The following is a 23407-nucleotide window of genomic DNA, read 5'->3' as shown; positions in this document are numbered from 1 at the left end:
AAACATCAAGTAATAATAGTTGCCTTGATTTAACGGTTTTCAATATAAATAAAGTGATGTATTTATTTATTATTGATTTAAAAAACTATCTGATTTTATTTATTTTTGATGTTAGCAGTATTCCCGCAGATCATGTACATGTTTCAAATAATCACTTTCAAAAATACCAATTGGCATATATTAAAAAATAGTGTCATCTACATAAAGACATAAAGACAACAGTGTACGACTGACAGGTGGAAAATCAGATGCAGTATTGCAAGTACTCGGCTAGTCAGTATCGGGACCTCTTGTCATTTATATTTTAGGCATTGTGAAGTGCGAACGTGCAGTGTCATTATCAAAATTGATGAACAATTTTTGGACAAAATGGAAAATATACCAATTAATTTAGGGCTTTCGCGTGGCCGCGGTCGCGGAATAAGGAAACTACTGGAAGGCAATAGTGCCCTTTCCAGTCAATTGGTAAGCATCTTCAGCAATTTATTTAGGTATTAAAATAGTTTGGTTAAAGTGAAAATTGGTAAGCATTTGACTTTTTTTGAGTACAATTTTCAAATGACGTGGCAATACAAATTTTTTTGTACCTGAATACAAGTAGTGTACAGTTGTGAAACCCGAAAACAAAGTGGCGCTCCTCAAATGAGAGACACATGCATGTACATGAATTGCAAAATTTTCAATTTTTTTCCGTTCACAGTCATGCCCTTACACGAAAGCTCCAATTTTTAACGGCACAAATTATGAATGACAAAAAATTTAGGAAATAAAAATGGATAAACGTGCATGTTCGTAATTTTTTTTTGCATAACTTGTATGATTTGAAAAATCACATCTTTTAGAGTCTGAATAGTAACAGCTATGAGGAGGTGCCTCAAATAACGCAAATAAAATGGCGCTCTTATTATAAATTTACTTTATAACAATTTTTATAACTTTGTGTGTTTTTTATGCAGGGACTATGCTCTCAATCTGCGGAGAGCGTGCGAGGAACTATTTCAGATCGCCAAGAAATAAATTTGAGTGAAAATGTGCGTGGCCGTGGTCGCGGTCGCGGAATAAGGAAACTGCTGGAAGGCTATAGTGCCCCTTCCAGTCAATTGGTAAGAATCTCAGCAATTTATTTAGAAATTAAAAAAGATTGCTTAAAGTGTAAATTGGCCAGCTCCATAAACCGTAACTTACATTAAATGTCAATGTAGAACGGCGTGTTGTCAACATCTATTTTTTGTCGTTTTACTTTTTTTGCTTAAAATTTACGCATGATTTGGAAATACGAATTTTTGTTGTACCCGAATAGTGACAGTTGTGAAAACCGAAAGCAAAATGGCGGTCCTCAAATGACAAATAATTTAGAAATAAAAATGGATTGGTTAAAGTATAGTACATATATGTTTGTAATCTTTTTTTTTGGCATTATTTTTTCGTATGATTTGAAAAATAACATTTTTTAGAGTCTGAATAGTAACAGCTGTGAAGAGGTGCCTAAAAAAACGGAAAATAAAATGGCGCTCTTATTTTTAGTTTACTTTATAACAATTCAATTTACTTTGGGAATTTTATTTATAGGGACTAGGCTCTCCATCTGAGGAGAGCGTGCGAGAAACTATTTCAGATCGCAAAGAAACAAGTTGGACTGAAAATTCTCAGGGTTCATGCTGTTCAAAAAATGCGCCAGCTCGTGCACCTGAGCCTGAGCGCTCTGAAGGCGAGTTGTGTTGATATTTCTTTCCTGGCGTGATTTAAAACCCAGTGTTTCTTCTCTTTTGAACAGTAGTTGCAGGTGATCACGGCTTCGTACGTGGCCATCGGGTAATTACTGAAATCGGCGGAGGATTTGGAAATAAATCGGGCACTTCTGGCTCTAAAATAACGGTGCAAGCCAATTACTTTAAGGTCATGAAGCGCCCTGAATGGACTATTTTCAAATACCACGTTGATTTTATCCCGGACATTGATAACACACGCTTGCGTCGCGCCTATTTGAACGAGCATCGCACCAAGCTAGGTGGTTACATTTATGACGGAAGTATTCTGTTCTGCACCAGGGAGTTTAGATGCGATCCGAACAATGTTTATGCCCTGGAGTTTGTGACAACAAATCGAGCCCTCGAACATATCCAGATTAAAATCAAGAAAGTTGGCGCTGTTGAAAAGGCCGATGCTCAGCAGTTCCAAATCCTGAATTTGATTCTTCGTCGGGCTATGGAGGGATTGAAGCTAGAACTTATAACGCGCAACTTTTTCGACCCTTTGACAAAGGTAAGCTGGGGATATCAGTTTCCGTTCGAGTCGCGCTAATTTATATTTTTGTACTTAAAGTTTAAATTGGATAACTACAACGTGGAGATTTGGCCTGGTTTTCAAACTTCTATTCGTCAGCACGAAACTGACATTCTATTGTGCACTGAAATCGTTCATAAAGTAATGAGAACTGAGTCATTGTACGACATATATTCGAATTTATCGTGCACTTGCGAAGATCATAAACAGCTTTTTCGTGATGAAGTATGTGGTGAGTGTTTAAATACGTTGATATACCTGAGGAAGTGACTAATGTATGGTTTTCCAAATTTCGCCAACCTATCCCTTTCGGGTAATAATTACTTGTAAAATATCATATGCGTGCTCCGCCAGCTGAGATACTTCCCCAACTTTCCCCAATATTGCCTACTCTTGCTTAAGATTGGTGCTAGGGTCTTTTTATTTAAATTTAAATTTAAAGAAAACTTGTGGATAGATCAGTACATGCATTTATGACGTACCGACTTGGTCTTTTGATTTGCAGTCAATAATTCACAATTTCTCACGCTTAAATTTCAAAAGAAAATTCATGTAACTTTTCATTTTATCACATTCATCACAGGAATGGTGGTGCTGACGGACTACAATAATAAGACGTATCGTGTAGACGATGTGGAATACGGTGCCACTCCATTGTCCACGTTCTCCAGTAAGGAAGGAGATATTTCATATGTTCAGTATTATAAAAAGGTAACGAATTCATTGCGCCTCTATATACTCACTCTGTTTTGGTTACCTGGGGTCCCTCCCAAAAAAGGATACCACTTATACATACTATATAGTAATAGTTTTGTTGAAAAGGTATTATACTCTGTACCTGACAGTTAAAAGAGTGCTTTAGCTTTGTGCAAAGTGAAAAATGTAACAGGCAGAAGGAGCCGTGGCAGACCCTACAGCTGCAAGTGTATTTCAAAATATCTTCCCCCCACATCCGTATGTCATCCGTATGTCAAGTTTAGACTTACTTTTCTTCTATTAATTTTGTAAAATTGTCCAATTTTGTAATTACACACAAAGGTACAGAGTACCTCAAAGTTGGAGCCCCCGACTCTAGATTTTCTACTCCAATACCTAGAGTCGCCATAGATAAGGTATGAAACAGCTCTTAAGTAGTTCTTCATATATTTGTCCTGTAAGTTTACACAAATACACAAAGAGCATCTTTTGCAGCGCTATAACATCACCATACGCCACTATGAACAACCGCTTCTTGTGTCTCGTCCCACCGATAAGAACATACGGGGAGGATTGGACCAACCTATTATGTTGATCCCAGAGCTGGCACGGGCTACTGGCATGAACGATGCAATGCGGTCTAATTTCAGGTTTGAAGAATTGGTCCGAACCCATTATCAGCCCCCTCTTATAAATGTGTGCTTGTTTTACCCGACAGGTTGATGAAAGCAATGAGCGAACATACCCGATTGCCACCTGGGCGTCGCATTGAGCGCCTGCTTCAATTCAATAACCGCTTGGAGGCATCGCCGCAGAGTCTTGAAGTTTTGACATCGTGGGACTTAAGTCTAGACAAGAAACTGGTGGAGATACCCGCTCGCGTTCTGCACCCAGAGATAATTTTGTTAGGCAACAATAAGCAATACACTTGCGATAATCGCGCTGATTGGACTGGCGAGTTCCGCAACAACATGATGTATAGACACGTCGACATTACGCGTTGGGCGGTTGTAACACCAAGACGGAATATTGGCGAAACCAAAGAGTTCGTGAATTATTGCATTCGTGCAGGTAGCGGCATGAAAATGTCAATCCGCGAACCTTTTTAGTACGTATCGAGATTAAAGGCAGCATACCTTCACAGTTTTCAGTTTGGCGTTCTTTAATATTTGCAGCGAAGAGGCATGGGCAGATTGTAATGAGTCGTATACCCAGGCACTCGATAGAGCTACATCGGCGGACCCTCAGATTGTGATGGTAGTGCTGAAGACCAGCAACGAGCAAAGGTATGAACCAATTTCACATTCAAATTTGTTGTTTGTTGCCAACTGATTTCTATTCCGTAGGTATGCCTCCATTAAAAGACGGACTTGTGTGGATCGTCCGGTGCCATCACAAGTAGTCACCTTGAAAGTTATTGCCCCACGCCAAGAGAAAAGAGGCGGGCTCATGTCAATCGCCACTAAAGTCGTAATTCAAATGAACGCAAAATTGATGGGAACCCCGTGGATGATCGACTTGCCGCTGAACGGCCTAATGACTGCCGGCTTCGATGTCTGCCATTCAACGAGGAAAAACAAGTCGTATGGCGCCCTCGTGACCACCATGGATATGAAGACCTCAGGACGTTACTTTTCGGCGGTTACTGAGCATGTGAAGGGTCAGGAGTTGTCGGATCAGATGGCTCTGAACATGACACTGGCTTTAAAGGCATACCGGGAACACCACGGTTTGTTGCCGGAACGCATTCTCTTCTACCGCGATGGCGTTGGTGATGGCCAAATCCATCAGGTTGCCAACATCGAAGTGAAACTGCTGAAGACCAAACTGGACGAGATTTACAGGTCAGCCGGCAAGCCGGAAGGTTGCCGCCTGGCGTTTATGATCGTATCTAAGAGAATCAATACTCGATATTTTGTGAACAACCTCAACCCTCCTCCAGGCACTATTGTAGATGACATTATAACCCTTCCAGAGCGCTACGATTTCTTCCTGGTGTCGCAGTCCGTGCGCCAAGGCACCGTATCACCAACGCACTATAGCATTATTCATGACAATATGGGACTTTCACCCGACAAGTTGCAAATGCTGTCCTACAAAATGACACACTTGTACTATAATTTCTCGGGAGCTTGTAGAGTACCATCTGTCTGCCAGTATGCACACAAGCTGGCATTTCTCGTCGCCGAAAGCATTAATCTTGCTCCTTCGCCCGGCTTAGAGAACCAGCTGTACTTCCTATAGAAGCGTTGGACCAACACGTACATAAAGACTTCGCACAATCATGGAATTTATTTTGACCAATGAATAAATAGTGCCAATGAAGCTGATTATTATAATATTATACATACAAAAATTTGATTATGTTTATCCATTCAAACCATAATAATAAAAAGGAAAAACATCCATGACATAAAAACTTTAAAATTAAATTGTGATACGTTTACGTACTTTTTTAATCTGTCAAAAAACATATAATAATAAAATTACTTACTTATTCAAAAGATTTTATTTTATTTGAATTAGATCGGTTAAAAGGGTGCCACAAAGTATAAACATATATTCACAAACACAAGCATGACGAAAGAATCCATATAGCAAAGTTTTTGACAACGGCTGGGTCCTCTCGTTATCCCCAGACTACGCGAGTTCTTTTTTATTTCCACATTTTTAAGTACAGATATTCTTATTGACTTATGACGTAATTTATTTTTAACGAAAATGACAAGAAAAAGAAAGGCTTTATAAGCATTGCTGCAAACAAAACTGAAATACAGAATCCAAGTGCAACCTCTTCGACATTTCCGGTTAACGCAACGTGTCAAGGCTCTCAAAGCCCGCCCGCGCTACCCCGGTACATTGCACATGCATGCCAATGCCACAGGACTCAACATAATGAAATTGATTTTAGCTTAGGCCAGCCGCAAGCCAACAATAAAACGATGTGAAGGCGCACAAATACCCATTTGCAATCAATTGAGTTAAGATGCTGCATTAAGGCCCGATACCACCAATACCAACGCAAACAACAACTAAAACAAGTAAATGCCTTGCTCGTGAAATTTGTTTGTCGCCCGCAAAAGCCGCCGCATATACTTCGCATTTTTCTTCTGCCGCTTTAAATATAATTTTAGTGGTGGTTGGGCCACGCCCGTTGGCATCGCTACTGCAACGGCCTCGCGAACATGTGCATCCCACCGAACAGATTCAATTATTGGAGCGCATCGCCACAGCCCCTCCATGGCCACAGCAACCATTTCTGTGCATACCTGCAAATATCAAATTATGCCCGCACAAGTTGGCTCCTTTAATATGCGTTTATTTTGGTCGAATACACACACACACACACACATCTCTATTAAAATGTGTGTGGGCTGTTAGTTGTCCAAAAGTTCCGGTATTGTTTGCAATTTATAGAGGATTACAAAACTGATTTTGGTAGTAGTAGTGTGGTTGTTCGCTCAGTTGTTTGTTTACAAATTGGTATTTCCATTTCCACTTTAAAGCGAACACACTAATTGTATATTTTTCACATTTGCGCTCAAAAGTATGCAGTGGAAACTGAAAATGTATTCGTAGTGTGTGGGTACAAATGTTTGATTTTGAGAACTATTTTATAGTACAAACATACAAACATGTACACAAAAGTCATTGGGGCCAAATATTTGTTTTCTTGTAGGCAATCGCCTGAAATTGATTGAACGAAGTTAAAACAAACTAATAGCTCAGTTCGGGGAAAAAAGGTCGGGTCGATGGTAATGTATTGTAGTAAGATAAGTAGAAGATTCATCAAAACTTTCGTTTCAATTTATTCTATTTGAAAATTGATTGCTCACTTTGTCCAGATCTGTTAATAAAACAAATGTTAATAACTGTAAAAAAAACATACATACATACCAAATACTATACACTTTATATACGGTTTTGTACTGTACAAAAAACTGAGCAAACAGCCAGGCGTTAAAGAAGCAGGAAGCATTCTTGCTTATTTCGATAATTGTCGATAAAGAAACGACCATTCCGCCATCCAATTTAATGATACACAAAATTTATTGAAGGTATTCTATATAGGCAAAGTGCTTAACATACATATGGTATGTATATGAAAAGTATGGATCGACCATTGTCATTCGTGGGATTTGCCTGTTTCTGTCAGTTTTTGTACCAAGCCATTGTCTATAACCACCAGCTGATAAACAGCGGCCATAAAAACAATGATATATAAAACAAAAAAAATAAACAAACAATGCTTCTGTGAATGAGAGCTTTGATTAAGCGAAACACGTCTGCTAAAGCCCGAACTTTAAAATACTCTATTTGAAGAAATTAGAACGTAAATGGTGAATGAATGCAATTTTAAACTGGAATGTGTGTGTGAGTATGTGAGCACTACAAAGTTGAGCCAAAGCAGCAGCAACAACACTTGCTTTGAAATACACTTGAACATTTTAGGCATCTGTGTGTCAAATGTTGTGTCTGTAGCTCTCATACCTATTATCTGAGATCTACGTGCTTACACGGACGGACGTACAGAGAGGGCTAAATCGAATCGTCCTGTCATGGTGATCAAGAATATACTATATACGAGAGTACTTAGCTGTCTTAGTGGTGTGGCACGCCTTCTTCTGTGTGTTACATATGTACATACATTCGCACACTTTGGCTACAGACCCATTTTAATTGTTCATTTGTATTAATGCTGAATATTTTTATAGCAGGGAAAACAGAGAAGCTTCACACATCTCCCACACAAGAGCAAAAAAAAAAAAAAAATAATCGACTGACAAGCGTGCAGTTCTGAATACCTGAAGGCTTAAAGTCTACACTTATTGATAGGTGTAAAGGTGTCAGCGCACCCTCTGTTTGAACATTTTTTTATTATAACATGAATCGTGTGTATTTTTTCCCTTTTATCAACGTACTTATTTTGATTCGTGCCCTAAATCAAATAAAATTTCGATTTGTCCTTTGTGCAATATATAAAAACGAATCTCTTTGAAAATATAGAATAGTAGACAGAGAGGGCAGCGCTCTGTTAACTAACAGACCGCTTACAGCTGTTAGCTATGGCTGCTGCTGCTGCTGCAGTTTCTAGCCTCGGCTGTAGTTAACAGCGCGCTGCCGCGTAAACAATAGTCAACACTAAAGTGTGGCTTTTCTGGTGCAAAGAAAACGGTATTTTTGTATCGAAATGTCTACTAATAGACTGCTTAATTAACTAACTAGCCCCGCCTGGCAATCCATACTCGAATTACAGAAGATCTAATAAGTGTTCAATCCCTTTAAGCATCCCATGCTCTGTTGATGTCAATTAAGTTGTTCTGATTTGTTTGCTGCAAAAATCATTTGCATGTTGCCATTTGTAATTCACTGAAAATTGCCTTGAAAATTACATACTCACATATCTACATTAAGAGTGTTCCTTTTGAATGTTATTCGAAGTTTAGCCATTGAATTATAATCAGTACTAATGCGAAATACTTGAAGTGCAATTAAACTCAAATATTTGCTTGAACATACATACATACATATATAATACAGAGTGTGCACCTCTGAGAGCAGACTCGACACATGCAGACCAGTGCCTCTACATTTGCAGTACTTCGAGTACTTGGAGTACTTCCTCCAAAAAACAAGCTCATAAAATCAAAAAGGCATGGATAGTAAATATTTACAGACACACTTACATCTATCTACCAGTTTGTCAAGCCAGTGTGCTCGCATGAAGGATATATGCAGCATATATATACATACGTATGTATATGGGCACATCTATGCAAATATTGCTAGCATAGGCCTGCGGCGATTTGGGGGGCGAACGCACGGCGCTGCCAAAAACGGCAACACAGATATGAATATGTATATATCTATATCTTTATGTATGTGTGTATGTATATGTAGATGTTGACAGACAGACATACTCATAAAATAAGTAAATAAAGCCAAATGCAATTTTCTCCAAAATGGTTACTTATAAAAAATTGATACACTAACAAGAGAAGACATGACACACACACACAACTCTTAAGAAAAAGGCTCAAGGGGGCATGGATGGGGGCGTGTGTTGGCTTTGGCTTCCACATGTATCTTAGAGGCTTGTCGCCGATTTGCTTCGCTTCGCATTTTCAGGATTTGCAACAGCCCTAGGGCAGAGGCATCAGGCCAGGATGACGGGCTGCCAGATTATTAATATTTACATACAATTTTTCTTCGTTTCTGCACACAAAGATGCCTCAAGGCTTCGTTAGTTGTGCCAACGGAAAGAGAATCGGCGACCAAGTACTTGTACACCTAGAGAAAAAATCAGACCTTTGATAGCCAAGCCGGAAATCGTGCGCCAAGCACGAATATCTTGCAGTCGTTTTTCTTTTAGCTTTAAAGCTTTCGATTTTTGAGATTTGATTTCGTTTGAAATATTGTGAAAATAGTATTTCTTTTGTCGAATCATATAAATAATTGATAATTTGTTTCGGTTACTAATCTTTCATTTACTGACAATCGCTTCCCTCGCGTCGCACGAAAATCTGAAGGTCCGAAAATTAAAAATCTGGAGACAATACGAGCTTCCAATTCCAATTGGACTTTTGAGCAGTGCACGATTACTTACCCTAGGCGTTGAGGTTGCCCGCTGCACGAGTCTAGCGAGCAGTAGAGTTAATGGACTGGGGATTTCATCAATCTGTTGCTGACACTGTTTCGAATTTGAATGAAGTGCACCTGTTTCCACCATTTTATGGCTGTTGAGTAACACACTTTATTCGAAATGTACGGTATGCGAGTATTTACAGAGCTAAGCCTAGAAGAGTGTGGGGGGGAGGGATGTGTGAAGTGTTATGGAAGCTAAATACAAACAATATAAGTATATACAGCTATAGATGGGCGTTAATAGATATACAGAGATACATTACAGAAGTCTTCATTTGCTTAAAATCTTAAGGTGTTTGTCTGCAGTGTTACATAAGTTACATAATTCCATACACATAGATATATATACTGCCTACATATATGTAAATACATATGTAAGGGGTGCCTAGCATTTATGTACAATCGTGTGCTTGGTTTTCTGCTGCTCGGTAATGTATATTTATAAATAGTAGTGGTTCAGCTGATTTATTTCACTTTTTACGGTCTCGAAATGGTTACTACAATTCGTTTGATTACAGCTCCATACATAGAACTATAGAAGCTATGATTTCCAACCATTTTTCAATTGTCTCTACCATATACATATAGTAAAGGGACAGTCCGAGAAGTGGGTTGAAAGCTCTAAGATGTTCGTTCGTACGGTTTTGACTGCATTTATTGGAAAGGGCTTTGAAATACCAAGAGTGTTTTTAGAGCCGATAGTTCCTATTGAAGAGTATATGTCATAATGAGACTATATAATCATTAATATGCATATGAAATTCGGGACCCTTTATTATCGCGGCACTTTTGGGACTACCCTCACGTTTATGTAAATAGTAGAGCCAGTTCTCGTTACTCTATCCCACCAAATTATGCCAATTTCCACATCCTGATCAATGACTGAGTGATAGGACTGAAGAAAGAGCTATTAGAACCATGTCGGAATATTTGGCAATGCAGTTACAACCGACTCACTCAATCGTTTTCCGAAGTGCGCAAAAATGGTCAAAATTCGGAATCTGGATCAGGACTACATAAATGTTTATATGTCCTTTTTTCCGGTCAGACAAAAAATGCATCAAATGATTAATCGCGACGAAAGCCTTATGCGGGTGGAAAGCCATTCAAACGATAGTTAAGTAGTTAATACAATAAAAGACCAAGACAGAGATGGGGATAGAGGAAGTAAGGGAGTGAGAGAAATAGAAAATGATATTTTTAGAGTACGTCTACTGAACGTCTTTTACTAAAAAATCTATATTGTACATTGCCTTTATTGAGTTGTAAATTGTAATCTGTAATCAAACCGAAACATTACTTTCTCAATATATAGTCAGATTTTGATCTGTCCTGTACTGAGTATTGTTCAAAACGAGTTGGCATTTACTTTGATCAAAGATCTGGCCTAACATCACCATAATGTACGAGTATTGTATTGTAAGTGGTCTCGAGCTGCGAATGCAGGAAACCGAAGGAATGAGTTGCTTCGAAGTGTTATTTAACTAGTGGGTTTGTTTACATTTATGTGTATTTCTGGTTGACAGATAAAACCTTATCCTACAAACCCATTAAACGGTTTGAGTTTTGAATGAGGCCTATAAATAAATTCGAGACCTGCGCCGTCGGCAAGTGGTTAGCCTAGAGCCAGGTTTTGTCATCTGCGGCAAATGCTGGATTTGTGGTGGCCGAGTCGCCATTGTTGATGCGCCGATAATTGTTGTTGTGGGGCGGAGTGCAGACAATTTCCACAGCGGCGCCGCTCAGCTCTGCACCCCCCACATGAGGCGGCGGCTGCGACGACGCTCCCCCCACCTGTCAGGACATCAGTTGTGTGGTGCGAGATTCCGTTGCAGCAGACAGACCGTTGGTTACGCTGCTGCACCAGCGCTGCTGCTTGCCTCTGTGGCCGCTGCTGCCACTTCCAAGGCCCTGCATCTCATGCTGATATGTTGACTTGTGGCTGGAACCGCCACCGCCACCAGCACCGCCGCTGAAGTGCTCAACTGGCGTGGAATGCCGCTGCAGAGCCTCCTGCTGGCTGGTCGCTGAAGAACAGCGCAGTGTAGAGCTTCGCAGCACACCTACAAAGATTGTGTTTAAGAAAATGTATAATTTCTTCGAGTTGGATCTTACATGCAATAATATACTTGTAATAAATAATTTAACAATTACTATTTGAATATTGTAAAGACTCCCTGTCTTTAAAAGTGCCACAAATTATAGTATAATTTTGCAGCAGAAACACCTGAGCACTATCCAACAACATTTGTCATGGGTATCAAGCTTCCTAACTCAATTGAGAATGATAACTTAAAGGTGTATAATTATGTATTGAAGCGGTCTCGCAAACTCTTATTTAGTTTCTTTGCAGCTGAGATAAAGCTCTCTACAGAGAATCTCTCTCAACCAATAATAACCACGAATAATTGTTTAGAATACTGGTTTATTAAAAGTAGTTGGGATGACAAATGAAATGTCACGTGTTGCAACTTACCGCAGTGTGAGACTCGATGAGATTTCGGGGAGGTGGGGCAGGTATAGAGAATCGACTTTTGCGTGTCTGCTTGCCAGTAAAATGGAAAGTGGAAGCACAAAAAGAAAACCCATTAGCTCCGCGGTTCCCGCATTTGTCAGCCCCAGTGCTTACCATTCCGTTTGATGCGATTGTGATCGGGGGAGCCGGAGCAGGAGTAGCGCGAGGTAAGGTTGTCGCGCCGATTTAATGACTCGGACCCAATGTGTACGAAGGGGCACCAGCGGAAGAACATCTTGAAGCCGAAGCGAAAACTGTAATATACAAAGAAAACCGCACTAAATAGAAGCTGTCCATGCCAGCAGTTGGCAAAATTGAAAGCAATAATTAATGCTAGTCGAGGAGCGTGGCAAAATACAATACAAAAGTTTAAAGATAGAAACCTAGTCAATCTAATTATTTGATTTAAAACACTTGGCCAATTCCACTGGCAATGCTTACATTTAAATGACAATTGCGTTAGTTGTTGATTCGCTCTCGTCTTGGCCATTACCTTCGTGATATTCAATTTATGATGAAACTCTCACCTTAATGATGAAAACTTCAGTACATCAGGTACAAAATGCAGAAAATTTCGAGGGAACGACTATGCGTAGTTTAATTAATAAAGAACAAATCACATTGGATATACTCAATAATGATTTACTCATAAAAACGAATACTCTTTATGAATACTCGCTATGAATGTTGAATATACTTGTACATATGTGATTCTTTTTGACTTCTTAGTACTTTGTAACATTTAAAGACTTTCAATTCAACACTTACGAATGAATGTATATGTTGAATTCCCGAAAGTAGAACAAATTTTCCTCCAGCGGAAATAATGGAATTTTTGATGAGCCAACGAGCTGGTAATGTTTGATAAATTAATGATTCTTACATCCAATTGATTTATATTCGTGTTTTTGTTCCTATTTATATTTATATACCCTGTACCCAAAGGGTATACCGGCTTAGTGCGAATGTATGTAACACACAGAAGAAGGCGTGGCTGATCAAAAATTTATCAGTATGACAAGACGAGCCGATATAACCATGCCCGCCTGTCCGTCCGTCCGTCCGTCTGTCTGTATGAGCGCAAGGATCTCAGCAAGTATAAGAGCTAAGATAACCAAACTTGGTATCGAGGTTCCCATAAGCCCTAGGCAGATCGAGTTTGTTCTTTTTTTCTAATACACCCACCCACTCCCCCGCTATTAATGATTTTCCATAACTCCCGTAATTATTGGAATTTTTGATTTCAAATGTAAGTATAGTTAGTGATTATGATGATAATTAATTAAATGTTTGAAAATTAAGTTTTTTGAAATATACTTTAATTTTTTTTTTTTTTTGGGTTTGTGCACAGGGCATTTTATTGTCGGGCTGGCTCTACTGTTGCGTTGAAGTTTCCTGCACGTAGTTCAGAACGCGACTTACGACTACGACTCCGCCTACCTCTCCCCATCCGTGTCGGCGCTCCGTTCCGTTCGGCCCAGACGTGAACGACTGCAGTCAATGGCACGCTGACTGAGCGAAATTAATTGCAATCAGTTACGTTTTTCCGTTAACGGATGTGGCACACTCACACGAATGCATAAAACAGTCAATTTGAGATACTGTGTGTGTGCATCTACTGCCACTAACCGACATACATACATATATTCATCAAGTTACTCGAATGCTGGCGCACGAGCCAAATGAAGACGACGAACTCATTTCCTGCCACAAACAAACTGAAGCTAACTGACTAATCTACTGTGTGGAGCAAGTGGCGCTTGAAGCTCTTAAAGATCGGCGATGCACTGACGTTCAATACTAATTGTGGCCAAAACGACATACCACCACTCGTCTGGGGTGTGAAGGGAACAGACATACGAGTCTGTAATAGAGCTGTGCGCGTGAGAAGAAATTCACTTAAGTGTTCATCTTTACCTTCACGAGATGTGAGAATTTTTTCAAACTACTATTTAATTTCGAACAATCTTATAGTGACCTACTTCGCGGCATTATAGCATAAAAAGGGACTTAATGCGCTTCGTCTACTTGATTGGCTAACGACGCTCTGCCTGTCAATTGGCCATAATAATGCTAAAATTGTTCACAAAATCTGTGTACTAGACTTTAAAAATTCAATTTTTTAAATTACAAATATATTGTGTATGTTTCACAGCTCTAATTCAGATAAGACAAGGCTCTTTATATAAGTATATAATCAATAATGCATTTTTCTTGATATTAAAGAAGCGAACAAAATATTTAAATTAAATGTGGATTAATCTTGGCGCCTGAGGTAGTCGTGGTATTCATAATTTCGAGTTTTATCGACGGCCACATTTTTTATGAAACCGACACAGTCCCAGATTGATTTCATTTCGCACGCAGTTCCGCACAGCTCTAGTATGCCATAAGAGCCTGGAGCTCTGCAATATTAGCAATTTTTTTTTGAGTTTGCACTTACCGTGAATTCATCCAACAGTATATAATCGGATTATACATGGAGTTGCTCATGGCCAGCCAATAGATAACCAGATACACCTCCTGTATGAAGGGCGCTTTCGTAATGTCCGGATAACAGGATGTTACAATGAAGTAGGTGTGGAAAGGCAGCCAACAGACGCCGAATATCAGCACGACCACAATCATCATTTTGACCACCTGACCAGAAAATTAAAATTCAGCATAAGTCGCGGGCAACTTGTAGCGTAACCTTAATGGGGATGCATAAAATAAATTCTCTCAACATACAAAATTTGCAAAATCTGTAGCATAGTGTTGGGCGCATTCTGAGTGTGTGTGTGTGTGTGTGTGTGTGTGTGAGTGTTTGTTGCTTACCCGCCGCTTGCTTCTCACATTCTCCACTTGTCGGGGCGTGTACTCGCCAATGGTCTTCGAACCCCACAGCTCAATGCCAACGCGTGAATAGGTGGCGGTCATTGAGATGATGGGCAGAAAGTAGGTGAGTAAAATGATGAGTATGTTGTAGCTAATAGAAGAAAAACAGTATAAACGATGATGAGAAAATTATTGAGTGGTGTCTAGAAGTTTTAGTAGCCGAAAAGCTCAGTTCAGTGATTGCCTACTATCTATGTAGTCTGTCTTGATATACATACTTGTATGTATATGTCGGGGAATTAAGGAATTATGTTCAGACATTGCATTACTTTACCGAGCGTAGCGAATTTCTGATGTCTTCTCTCGTTGCTTCTCTTATACACACTAACTCCCAAAGCAACACACACAGAACCACACTCGATCCAGTTCCCATGAACCGCATCTCGCGCACACAGGGTTGATACCACGATCACACCCACACGTCATTAAAATGGGCGCGCAATTCAAAGACATTTACTTAATTAATTATTCTTCGACATATTTTTTTTTCAGATATTTTTAAATAATTGGTTTTTTTTGCATTGTTGAGAACTATAGTAAAACCTATAAACCTGTTCTAACAATGATTTTGAAATATTTGTGTATAACACTTTTTATGTTTCTTATTGTATGTTGCTGCAATAAATCAGATCAATATTGAGGCTAGCTTTAATCAACACCTATCAGTCTTCTGCAATTGTCTGTTTAATTGAACTCAAATTACTAATAATCTCTGTCATGCATCGCCATCGTCATCGTCATCGGCACATGAATGAGGTATAGTTTTATTTTACAGCAGTTTGTGCGCCAACCAACACCCACAGTTATATTTAAATTTAACACTCTTGCATGTCAAAAAGGATTCGTGCTGCTCGGTCGTTATATTCGATCGCAAATTGCCATACAAAATGATGGCTGTAAACACCAGTACTATTATATTTATAGCCACGATGCTGTTTCTGGCAAATCCAAATCCTTGCACTTGCAGAAAAGGAGTGCGGAACATGACGCATCTGGTGACAAATCTCTGTTTGAGTCTCAAGCAAATAAAATATTGCTTTATCCCATTACTTTCGTGTGTCACGTAAATGCTTGTTTGTACATGTACATATGTTCATAGCTATTTGGATAACTGAATCTCACATTGTCCATGTTGCTGATACTTTTTTTAACTGAAAGCTGAACGTGAATAAAACAGCACCGAACTGAAGAAAATATAACAAGTGGAAGCTCTAAAGCATAATCATAGAATATTCATAAAAATTTCAAAAATTAAAAAGTAACCACTAAATAAATGTGTTTAAAAAATAAATAAATAAATTTAAATGTTAGAAATGTCATCCCTTAGGTACTTGCTATGAAAATAGCATAGGGCTGCAATTTTTTCACAAATACATTTATTAATTTACACAATTATTTCACGGACTAAATAATTAAAAAAAAAAATGCTAATATTAGAAATGTCATCACTTAGGTACTTAGTATCGCGGAGGAGGGCGGCAATTTTATCACATTTTCATTTATTTAATTTCCACAATGTTTTTACTGACTAAATAATTACAAAAAAATTTAAATGTTAGAAATGTCATCACTTAGGTACTTGGTATGAGAATCGCGGAGGAGGGCGGCATTTTTTTCACAAATGCATTTATTTAATTCCCACAATTATTCACTGACTAATTAATTTAAAAAAATTTAAATGCTAGAAATGTCATCAGTTAGGTACTTGGTATGAGAATCGCGGAGGAGGGCGGCATTTTTTTCACAAATATATTTATTAAATTCCTATAATTATTCACTGACTAATTAATTTAAAAAAATTTAAATGTTAGAAATGTCATCAGTTAGGTACTTGGTATGAGAATCGCGGAGGAGGGCGGCATTTTTTTCACAAATATATTTATTAAATTCCTATAATTATTTCACTAAAATTAGATGACTCCAATTAATTAAAAAAAAGTTAGAAGTGCAATCATTTAGGTACTTGGTATGAGAATTGTGGAGGAGGGCGGCAATTTTTTCGTCTTGTTGATCAAGAATATATATATAGTTTGTGGGGTTTGCCACGCCTCCTTCTGCCTGTTACATTTTTCAGCTCGCGCAAACCTAATAAACTCTTGTAGATTTCATGATCAGAGTATAAACATTTAAAAAGAGAGTTTAAATTCAACTGCTTGGTCATTTCAAGTTCCAATTGCTTGGATTTGTGAGTGTTCTCCTTGGACTTTTGAGTGCTCTGCTTGATTAATGGGATCTCTCTCCTTCTGATACAATTTATCCTTCGAAAATGTGCAGCTGACAACATGGTCCTGTTCAGAAGAACCCAGCATTTAATGGAATTTAATTTATTGGCACACAAAGGTTATTGCACCGCATGTACTCGTGAGTTAAGAGTGGCAATGGCAGAAAGACAACAAAAGGAGCTGCTTGCGTAAAAGGAGGTTGACACAACTTCAACTTGGTTTGGACTTGTTCGAGCAATTTTTACCTTTTTATTAACTTCGATTAAAAACCTGTGAGCGAAATCGTTGCAATTGTATGTCAAAAACAACATATATGAAGCAACAGCTGCTTAATATTTGATTGATTGACTGATTTTGCCAAAGACATTCACATGTTCTTTGGAAATATATAGTAATTGTTGTATTGATACAGATGAATTTGAAGCCACATAAGCATAAGGGAATATAATCGTAAATTTAGGAAATTGAGAGAAGACCCAGAACCAGTCCTGGTCGTTTCAGCTTTCTCTTATGAAAATAAAAAATGTTTTAGATGAATGCGGACTAACTAGATAGTTGATACCAAGGGCGTAGGCAACTTTTATCAATGGGGGGGCCAACAAATTAAAATTTGGATTAAATAATGCACGATGCATTTAAAAAATAACTTATGCATATGATCAATGAAAAACTTGAACAAATCCAACTCAGATGCAATTAATTTCGTTATGACACTAGACTAAACAGATATATAGCAATCTAATGAATCGAAAAATGCCAGAAAGCTATTGCAGTTTGACTGATAAGAGGGCTACCTATTTATTATGTTACTTTCCATGTCAACCACTAAGGTGTCTTTAATTAAATCTAGTCCACCAGATGTGTTAGTGTTTAGTGATCAGAGTGGTTATAAGCTATCTTTAGTTAGTTTCTCAAGTTGATCATAAACTATTTTCTACTACGTTATTAAAACTAAATTGAGATTTGCATGAAATTTTGGGTGATTTGATCTCGATTACCATCTTCTAATGCATTTCTCTGTGTGTGGCCGTATAGTGTGCCATTCACTGACTGAAACGACGCATTGTATTGACATTTAATGCTAACGATTCGTTTGTTACGACTTTTCCTTTTATGACATGCACTACGGAGCTGGGACCTTCATAATCTGATAGACGGCAAGGCGTGGATAGTCTATCCAAAAGCGGAATGGCGTGACTTATTGCACGTGAATAAAGCAGAAAGTTATCAGAAACTGTCTAATATACTATGGAACTTGTACACTGAAAATGTATTCCGTATTGGCTTATTTTTATGATTGCTTCTTTCCTGTTAGCCAATCAACAAAGTGTCAGGTAAAGCAAAGCAAAGAGATTAGAAGTTAATCTCTGAATTAATCAGGCCACAGAGTAAAACAGACAAAGACAAGCAACTTTTTCCAGATTTTCTAGATGAAATCATTTTTGTTTGTTATGAAAATCAATTCAAAATCGTAAGCATGTCTGAATCTCGCTTTAAAGTTATAAGACTTTATTCGAATTGGATATAGTTAAAGCTACTTACATTGATTCCTGTTGTGAGTAGTTGGTTGTCCCATCGGGCCACTCTGGGTAGCAAACAATGCGCGTGGTGTTCTCGACTGGCACCTCCTCGGTGCGAAAGAACAAGAGATTGGGGCACGCGATGACGGTTGAGGCCAGCCAGATGATGGCTCCAATCGCGAGATTGCGTCGCTTGCTCATTCGTGGCTGCAATGGCTTCATTATTGCCACATATCTGCAAAGTGTACTTTCGTTTTAATCCATTCAATAAAGACAAGCGGCTAAGCTCGACATCTAAGCCATTTAAACTGATTCGCAAGGATGCACGCAAATCTATCCAAAATGAAACTGCATATGTTGTTTATTCGGCTTTAGGCCAATCAGTAGTTCGGCCAGCAAGTTACGAGATCTAGCCAGACTGCTGGACTCGCCGCAAAAAATTGAATTAATTTCGTGTCCGGTTCGGCGTGAGTTTTCGTGGGCAGCTGGACTCAGGTCCTAATGGCCTTATGGCTTTAGTGCAGCTTAAACAAAAAGCTGACGCTTGCAGCGGCCCTTCTGGGCATGTGCATGGTGCGAGGATGGACCAAAAGCTTTCCACACGAGCCAGACACAAAGTCTGATCCACTTAGCGCCCTCTCCACGCACGAACACAACACAAGAGAATTCAAAACAAAGGAAAGCAAAGCTATGCGATGCGATGCGATGCATGCAATGTGTGTTAACCTTAGATGGGTTCAGAAGCTGTTTGTACGTACTACATACATACAAGTATAGAGTGCACCTACAAGTATGTGGCAGTTTGCCTTTGCGAGTGCTACAGTCAATTTATTTACCTGTCGATTGATATGGCCATTAGGGTGAACACCGATGCGCATATGCTCAGCATGGCGATGAATTGCGATACTTTGCAGTAGAATTCGCCAAATGGCCAGTCGTTGTCCAGCATGTAGTAGTAGTTGAATGTAACGTTCAGGCTGGAAACCATGGCATCGGCAATTGAGAGGTTCACTGGAAGGTGCACAGAAACGAGACCGAAAATAAATAATGTGCAATGACGCGAAAGTACTTATGTATATTTGTTTATCAAAGTGACAGAAATGAGTAAAACAGGTGATAAGACAAACAGAATAATGGCCGAGCAACCCTCGAGCACAAAGGCAACAAAGTTGCCTAATTAGATACAACAAAAAAATGGGGGAAAAGGTAAGGGAAAAGCGGCAGCTGTCTTCTTACACTTCCTCTGAAGAAAGCGGCCGCACTGTGTTATTCAAATTGTTCTGAAAAGTACGATGAAGGGCACCTCACTTCGACTATTGTGTGATCTTTCTTATATCGCGATGCTCTCACCATCGCTGCAGTAAAAATAATTCAATTCACTTCATTTATATTTACATTTTTGACAAAGATGGAAATCTAATTTAAGAAATATAAACGATTTCAAGGAAAGACCACAAAAGTAATTTAATTCAGATATAAAATCTTACTTCAGAGAAAATGGTAGAAGTTCCCAGTTGGTCTACAGAAAAACGAAAGTTAACGAGAATTTCAAATGTTCAGCTGTTTTTTTCTTTGCATTACATTTTTTAATTTAGTTTTCATTTATTTATGTCAACAAACATTGACTGTCGACATAGCAAATACATATTTTTACATATTATAAAAAGCATCTTATAAGCTAGAAAAGCCCAAAAAGGATAAACCTAATCAAATTACAATAATATCTAATTAACGCCTCCGACCCGGTGGGGGAATATTATTTGCCCTTCGGCTAGCTGTTTAATTTGCAATTAATTTCTACCTTGAAAACAATCGCCTTCTATATACCCCTGTTCTATGAACTTTTGCTTTTGAAACTCGACTCAAATATTTGTTATTCAATTAATGTACTTTCATTTAAAACAATTGAATCTGAATATAGCTTAGTTTACTTCTTCACAATTTTTTTTGGTATCTTTTATTAGAGATTGCTTGTTGGTCAAATTATTTAAAGCTTGGATTGCCTAATTTTCAAGAGTATCTGAACTCTGCTCCATGGAAATTATCATTTTCCACTTGTTGTACTTTTATTTATGCTTTGTACATTTACAATTAGTAAAGAATAAAGCAAAGTTGGTTCTATAATGTCACTGGGGGGTTGTCCATCCTCAAAGGATATGCGCTATAAGAGGCTCAAGTCGTCACTTAATTAAAGCGCGACACAAAACACTTGATGTCTGATCTCGAGAAAGCAACCGTCTGCGGCATAAGTGAATGACTGACACACAGATGAACGGAAGGAGGGCCGGACTGGTGGACAGACAGACCTACATTCAAATCGTCTGGCTGTAGACGACATCATTTATTACTTGGCACACTTTTTACATTTATTTCGCATGTAACGATTTCAAGACAATGACTCAGAAACGGCAACATAAGTAGCTCCGTGAAATGAAAAGAAAAGAACCGAAATTATTATGGCATGCTTGTGCCTTTGTTTACATTTCATTATCTATGTAGATAAGAGCACCGAAAAAGCATGAAAGGCGACAACAGCAATAACAGCAATAACAACCGCATAGGGACAGACAAGGAGCTCAGGACACTTCACATCCGCAGGGGCAGAAACGGCTGGCAACAGCCATCGAAGACAATAAAACAAATGTTCCTTCGAGCATTAGTTCGTGCAGGTTTTTTGTTTTTCCCACCGCCCACAACAGCTAGATGGGCCAGTTCGTAGCCTTCTGCCAGCCACGTACATAATATCGATTCAGTTTTATTTTAATTAACGAAAATAAGCTGCGCATCAAACTCAAACAAAAGATGCAAATGTGCGTTGATAATGGACTCGACTTACTTATTATCTGCTGCCCATCCATCCCACACCTGCTTTGTTTGCGGTGGTGTCCCTGTCCCTGAGGCGCAGCGGGCCAACAACTTTTCGCGCTCAGTAATCTTTAAACGCCAAAGTTGTAACTAATAATAATTGCCAATGTGTATTTAGAAATGCAAATTTGTAATGCCTTGTAAAGCCATTTGAGCTCAGCGGCATTTAGTTTTTACATAATAATAAACATTTCTCGCCATTCAAGCACGGCCAAGGGTACCCAAGATGCCGTGCTGGTGGTGACTACACTCAGAAAAATCGGCCTCCCTTTCACCCTTGCAAAAATGTGGAATGGTTAATTCGAAATGAAACAATGTCCTTTGCTTGCCAAACGTCTGGCGCAGAATCTAGGAAACTGACCGCCAGCTTTGTCATCATTTATGAAAACGCGGGCAAAACGCGAAGAAGCCAATGAACCTTTATTTAGAATGTGTAGGACCGATATCGGAAAGGGAAGAACGAAAGTTTAATGTTGTATGAAAATACTTTCTGTTTCCTACCTTTCCAAATTCCTTTCAAGTCAGTGTGCATCTATAAAAACTGCCTTTGTTTTTAGTTAATAGTTTAGTTACTAGTTGCCTTCGGTTCAACCTTTTTGTGAGTGTAGGAGGCACAATGGTCTGACATCGGCATCCGTTTCCAAGACATTTGCCTACAATGTGACTTGCCTGTCTCAATCTCTAAGTCTGTGTGTCTCAGCTGTGGGTTATGGCGGGCAGTAGGGGCGAAGGTAGGGACTGAAAAGGGTGCAGGGGTGGGGGCAGACAGCGATGTCAGTGCAACTATTTTGCCATTGTCAACTGGGGCGCATGGAAAAGGCCGGCAGGCATGCAAATTTACATATGCGGGGAAGTGTGTGTATGTATGTGTGTGTGTGTGTGTGTGTATGTGTGTGTTTGTCACAATAGTCAGTCACTGAGGCGGCACCATCTGGCCAGGGTTAGTTTTTGTTGTTGTTATTATTCTAGACGCGCTATTGTAGTGCATTTTTATGCGCTTTGTTTTTAATGGTTTTGGCAATGTCATTGCTGAATGTCAGCCGGATAAATACATGTGTACATACTCGTATATATGTATGTGCATTCATGTACCGACATTCCTGAGCACGCATCCATACTTGTATGAATCCATTCGTATTCCATATATGAAGGTACATGTGACGGCATACTTATAAATGAAGCGGAATGCCATTAATGTCATTATATTATTTTGTTGATGCTGTAACTTTCTTGAATTAAGGGAAACGTTTTGCTCTCTTTTATGATTGTGTGTGTATTATGTGTGCATATTTAATAAACTTTGTGTAGCATGCCACACTTTCCACATGACAAACAGCTGGAATTGCTTTTAAATTATTAAAATTCATCCCTTGCTACAATTATATCTAAGTAGCTGTCAAAGCTCAACTCGACTGTTTTTGCCATGTGGCTATAGAACTATTTACAGTTCAGGTAACAAATTAAGTCGTAAAATTTGGTGAGAACTAAGTAATAGTTTGTAAAAAGGAAAAACTAAATAAAATGTGTACTAAACTTTTAGCAATTGAGCTTGCTTTGCACATTTTTTCTATGGTTTTTCAGACAAGCCATGCATACTCGCAAAGGGAAAGTTAAAGTTAAAATGATAAATTAGATCTCTCAGATATTCGCCTTTAGTTATCTCTTTTTTCAGCCATCCAAGCGGAAAGGCCATTTAAATTTTAATTATTTTTCTATTGCATACTTTTAGGCTTGTCTTAAAGTATTTATATCTTTAAAAAATACCAATATTAATTTTCATTCAT

At 38.7% G+C, this 23407-nt stretch overlaps 2 protein-coding genes across 2 annotated transcripts in view; one reads left to right on the top strand and one right to left on the bottom strand.

Annotated features, from left to right (window-relative positions):
- Window positions 1-328: 328 nt before the first annotated feature.
- LOC115620333 (protein aubergine-like) lies at window positions 329-5385 on the top strand. Its single transcript, XM_030513530.1, has 10 exons — window positions 329-465; window positions 957-1103; window positions 1570-1708; window positions 1775-2262; window positions 2323-2515; window positions 2867-2994; window positions 3475-3629; window positions 3698-4087; window positions 4155-4265; window positions 4326-5385. Exons 1-10 carry the CDS (start codon window positions 370-372, stop codon window positions 5221-5223), a joined length of 2745 nt encoding a protein of 914 aa, XP_030369390.1. The 5' UTR covers window positions 329-369; the 3' UTR covers window positions 5224-5385.
- Window positions 5386-10672: 5287 nt separating this feature from the next.
- Window positions 10673-23407, bottom strand: part of LOC115620725 (tachykinin-like peptides receptor 99D) — a 33834-nt gene continuing 21099 nt past the window's right edge. Inside the window, exons 4-10 of the mRNA XM_030514105.1 lie at window positions 19595-19769; window positions 18781-18993; window positions 14957-15107; window positions 14583-14779; window positions 12254-12393; window positions 12101-12166; window positions 10673-11687 (exon numbers count right to left, since the gene is read on the bottom strand). Of these exons, the coding sequence (XP_030369965.1) occupies window positions 11422-11687; window positions 12101-12166; window positions 12254-12393; window positions 14583-14779; window positions 14957-15107; window positions 18781-18993; window positions 19595-19769 (1208 nt within the window). The 3' untranslated portion in view covers window positions 10673-11421. The remainder of the gene's footprint in view (window positions 11688-12100; window positions 12167-12253; window positions 12394-14582; window positions 14780-14956; window positions 15108-18780; window positions 18994-19594; window positions 19770-23407) is intronic.

This window comes from Scaptodrosophila lebanonensis, unplaced genomic scaffold (assembly GCF_003285725.1).
Source record: "Scaptodrosophila lebanonensis strain 11010-0011.00,11010-0021.00 unplaced genomic scaffold, SlebRS2 tig00000024-arrow-pilon, whole genome shotgun sequence".
NCBI lineage: Eukaryota > Metazoa > Arthropoda > Insecta > Diptera > Drosophilidae > Scaptodrosophila > Scaptodrosophila lebanonensis.
This window is presented reverse-complemented; position numbering and strand designations above follow the sequence as displayed.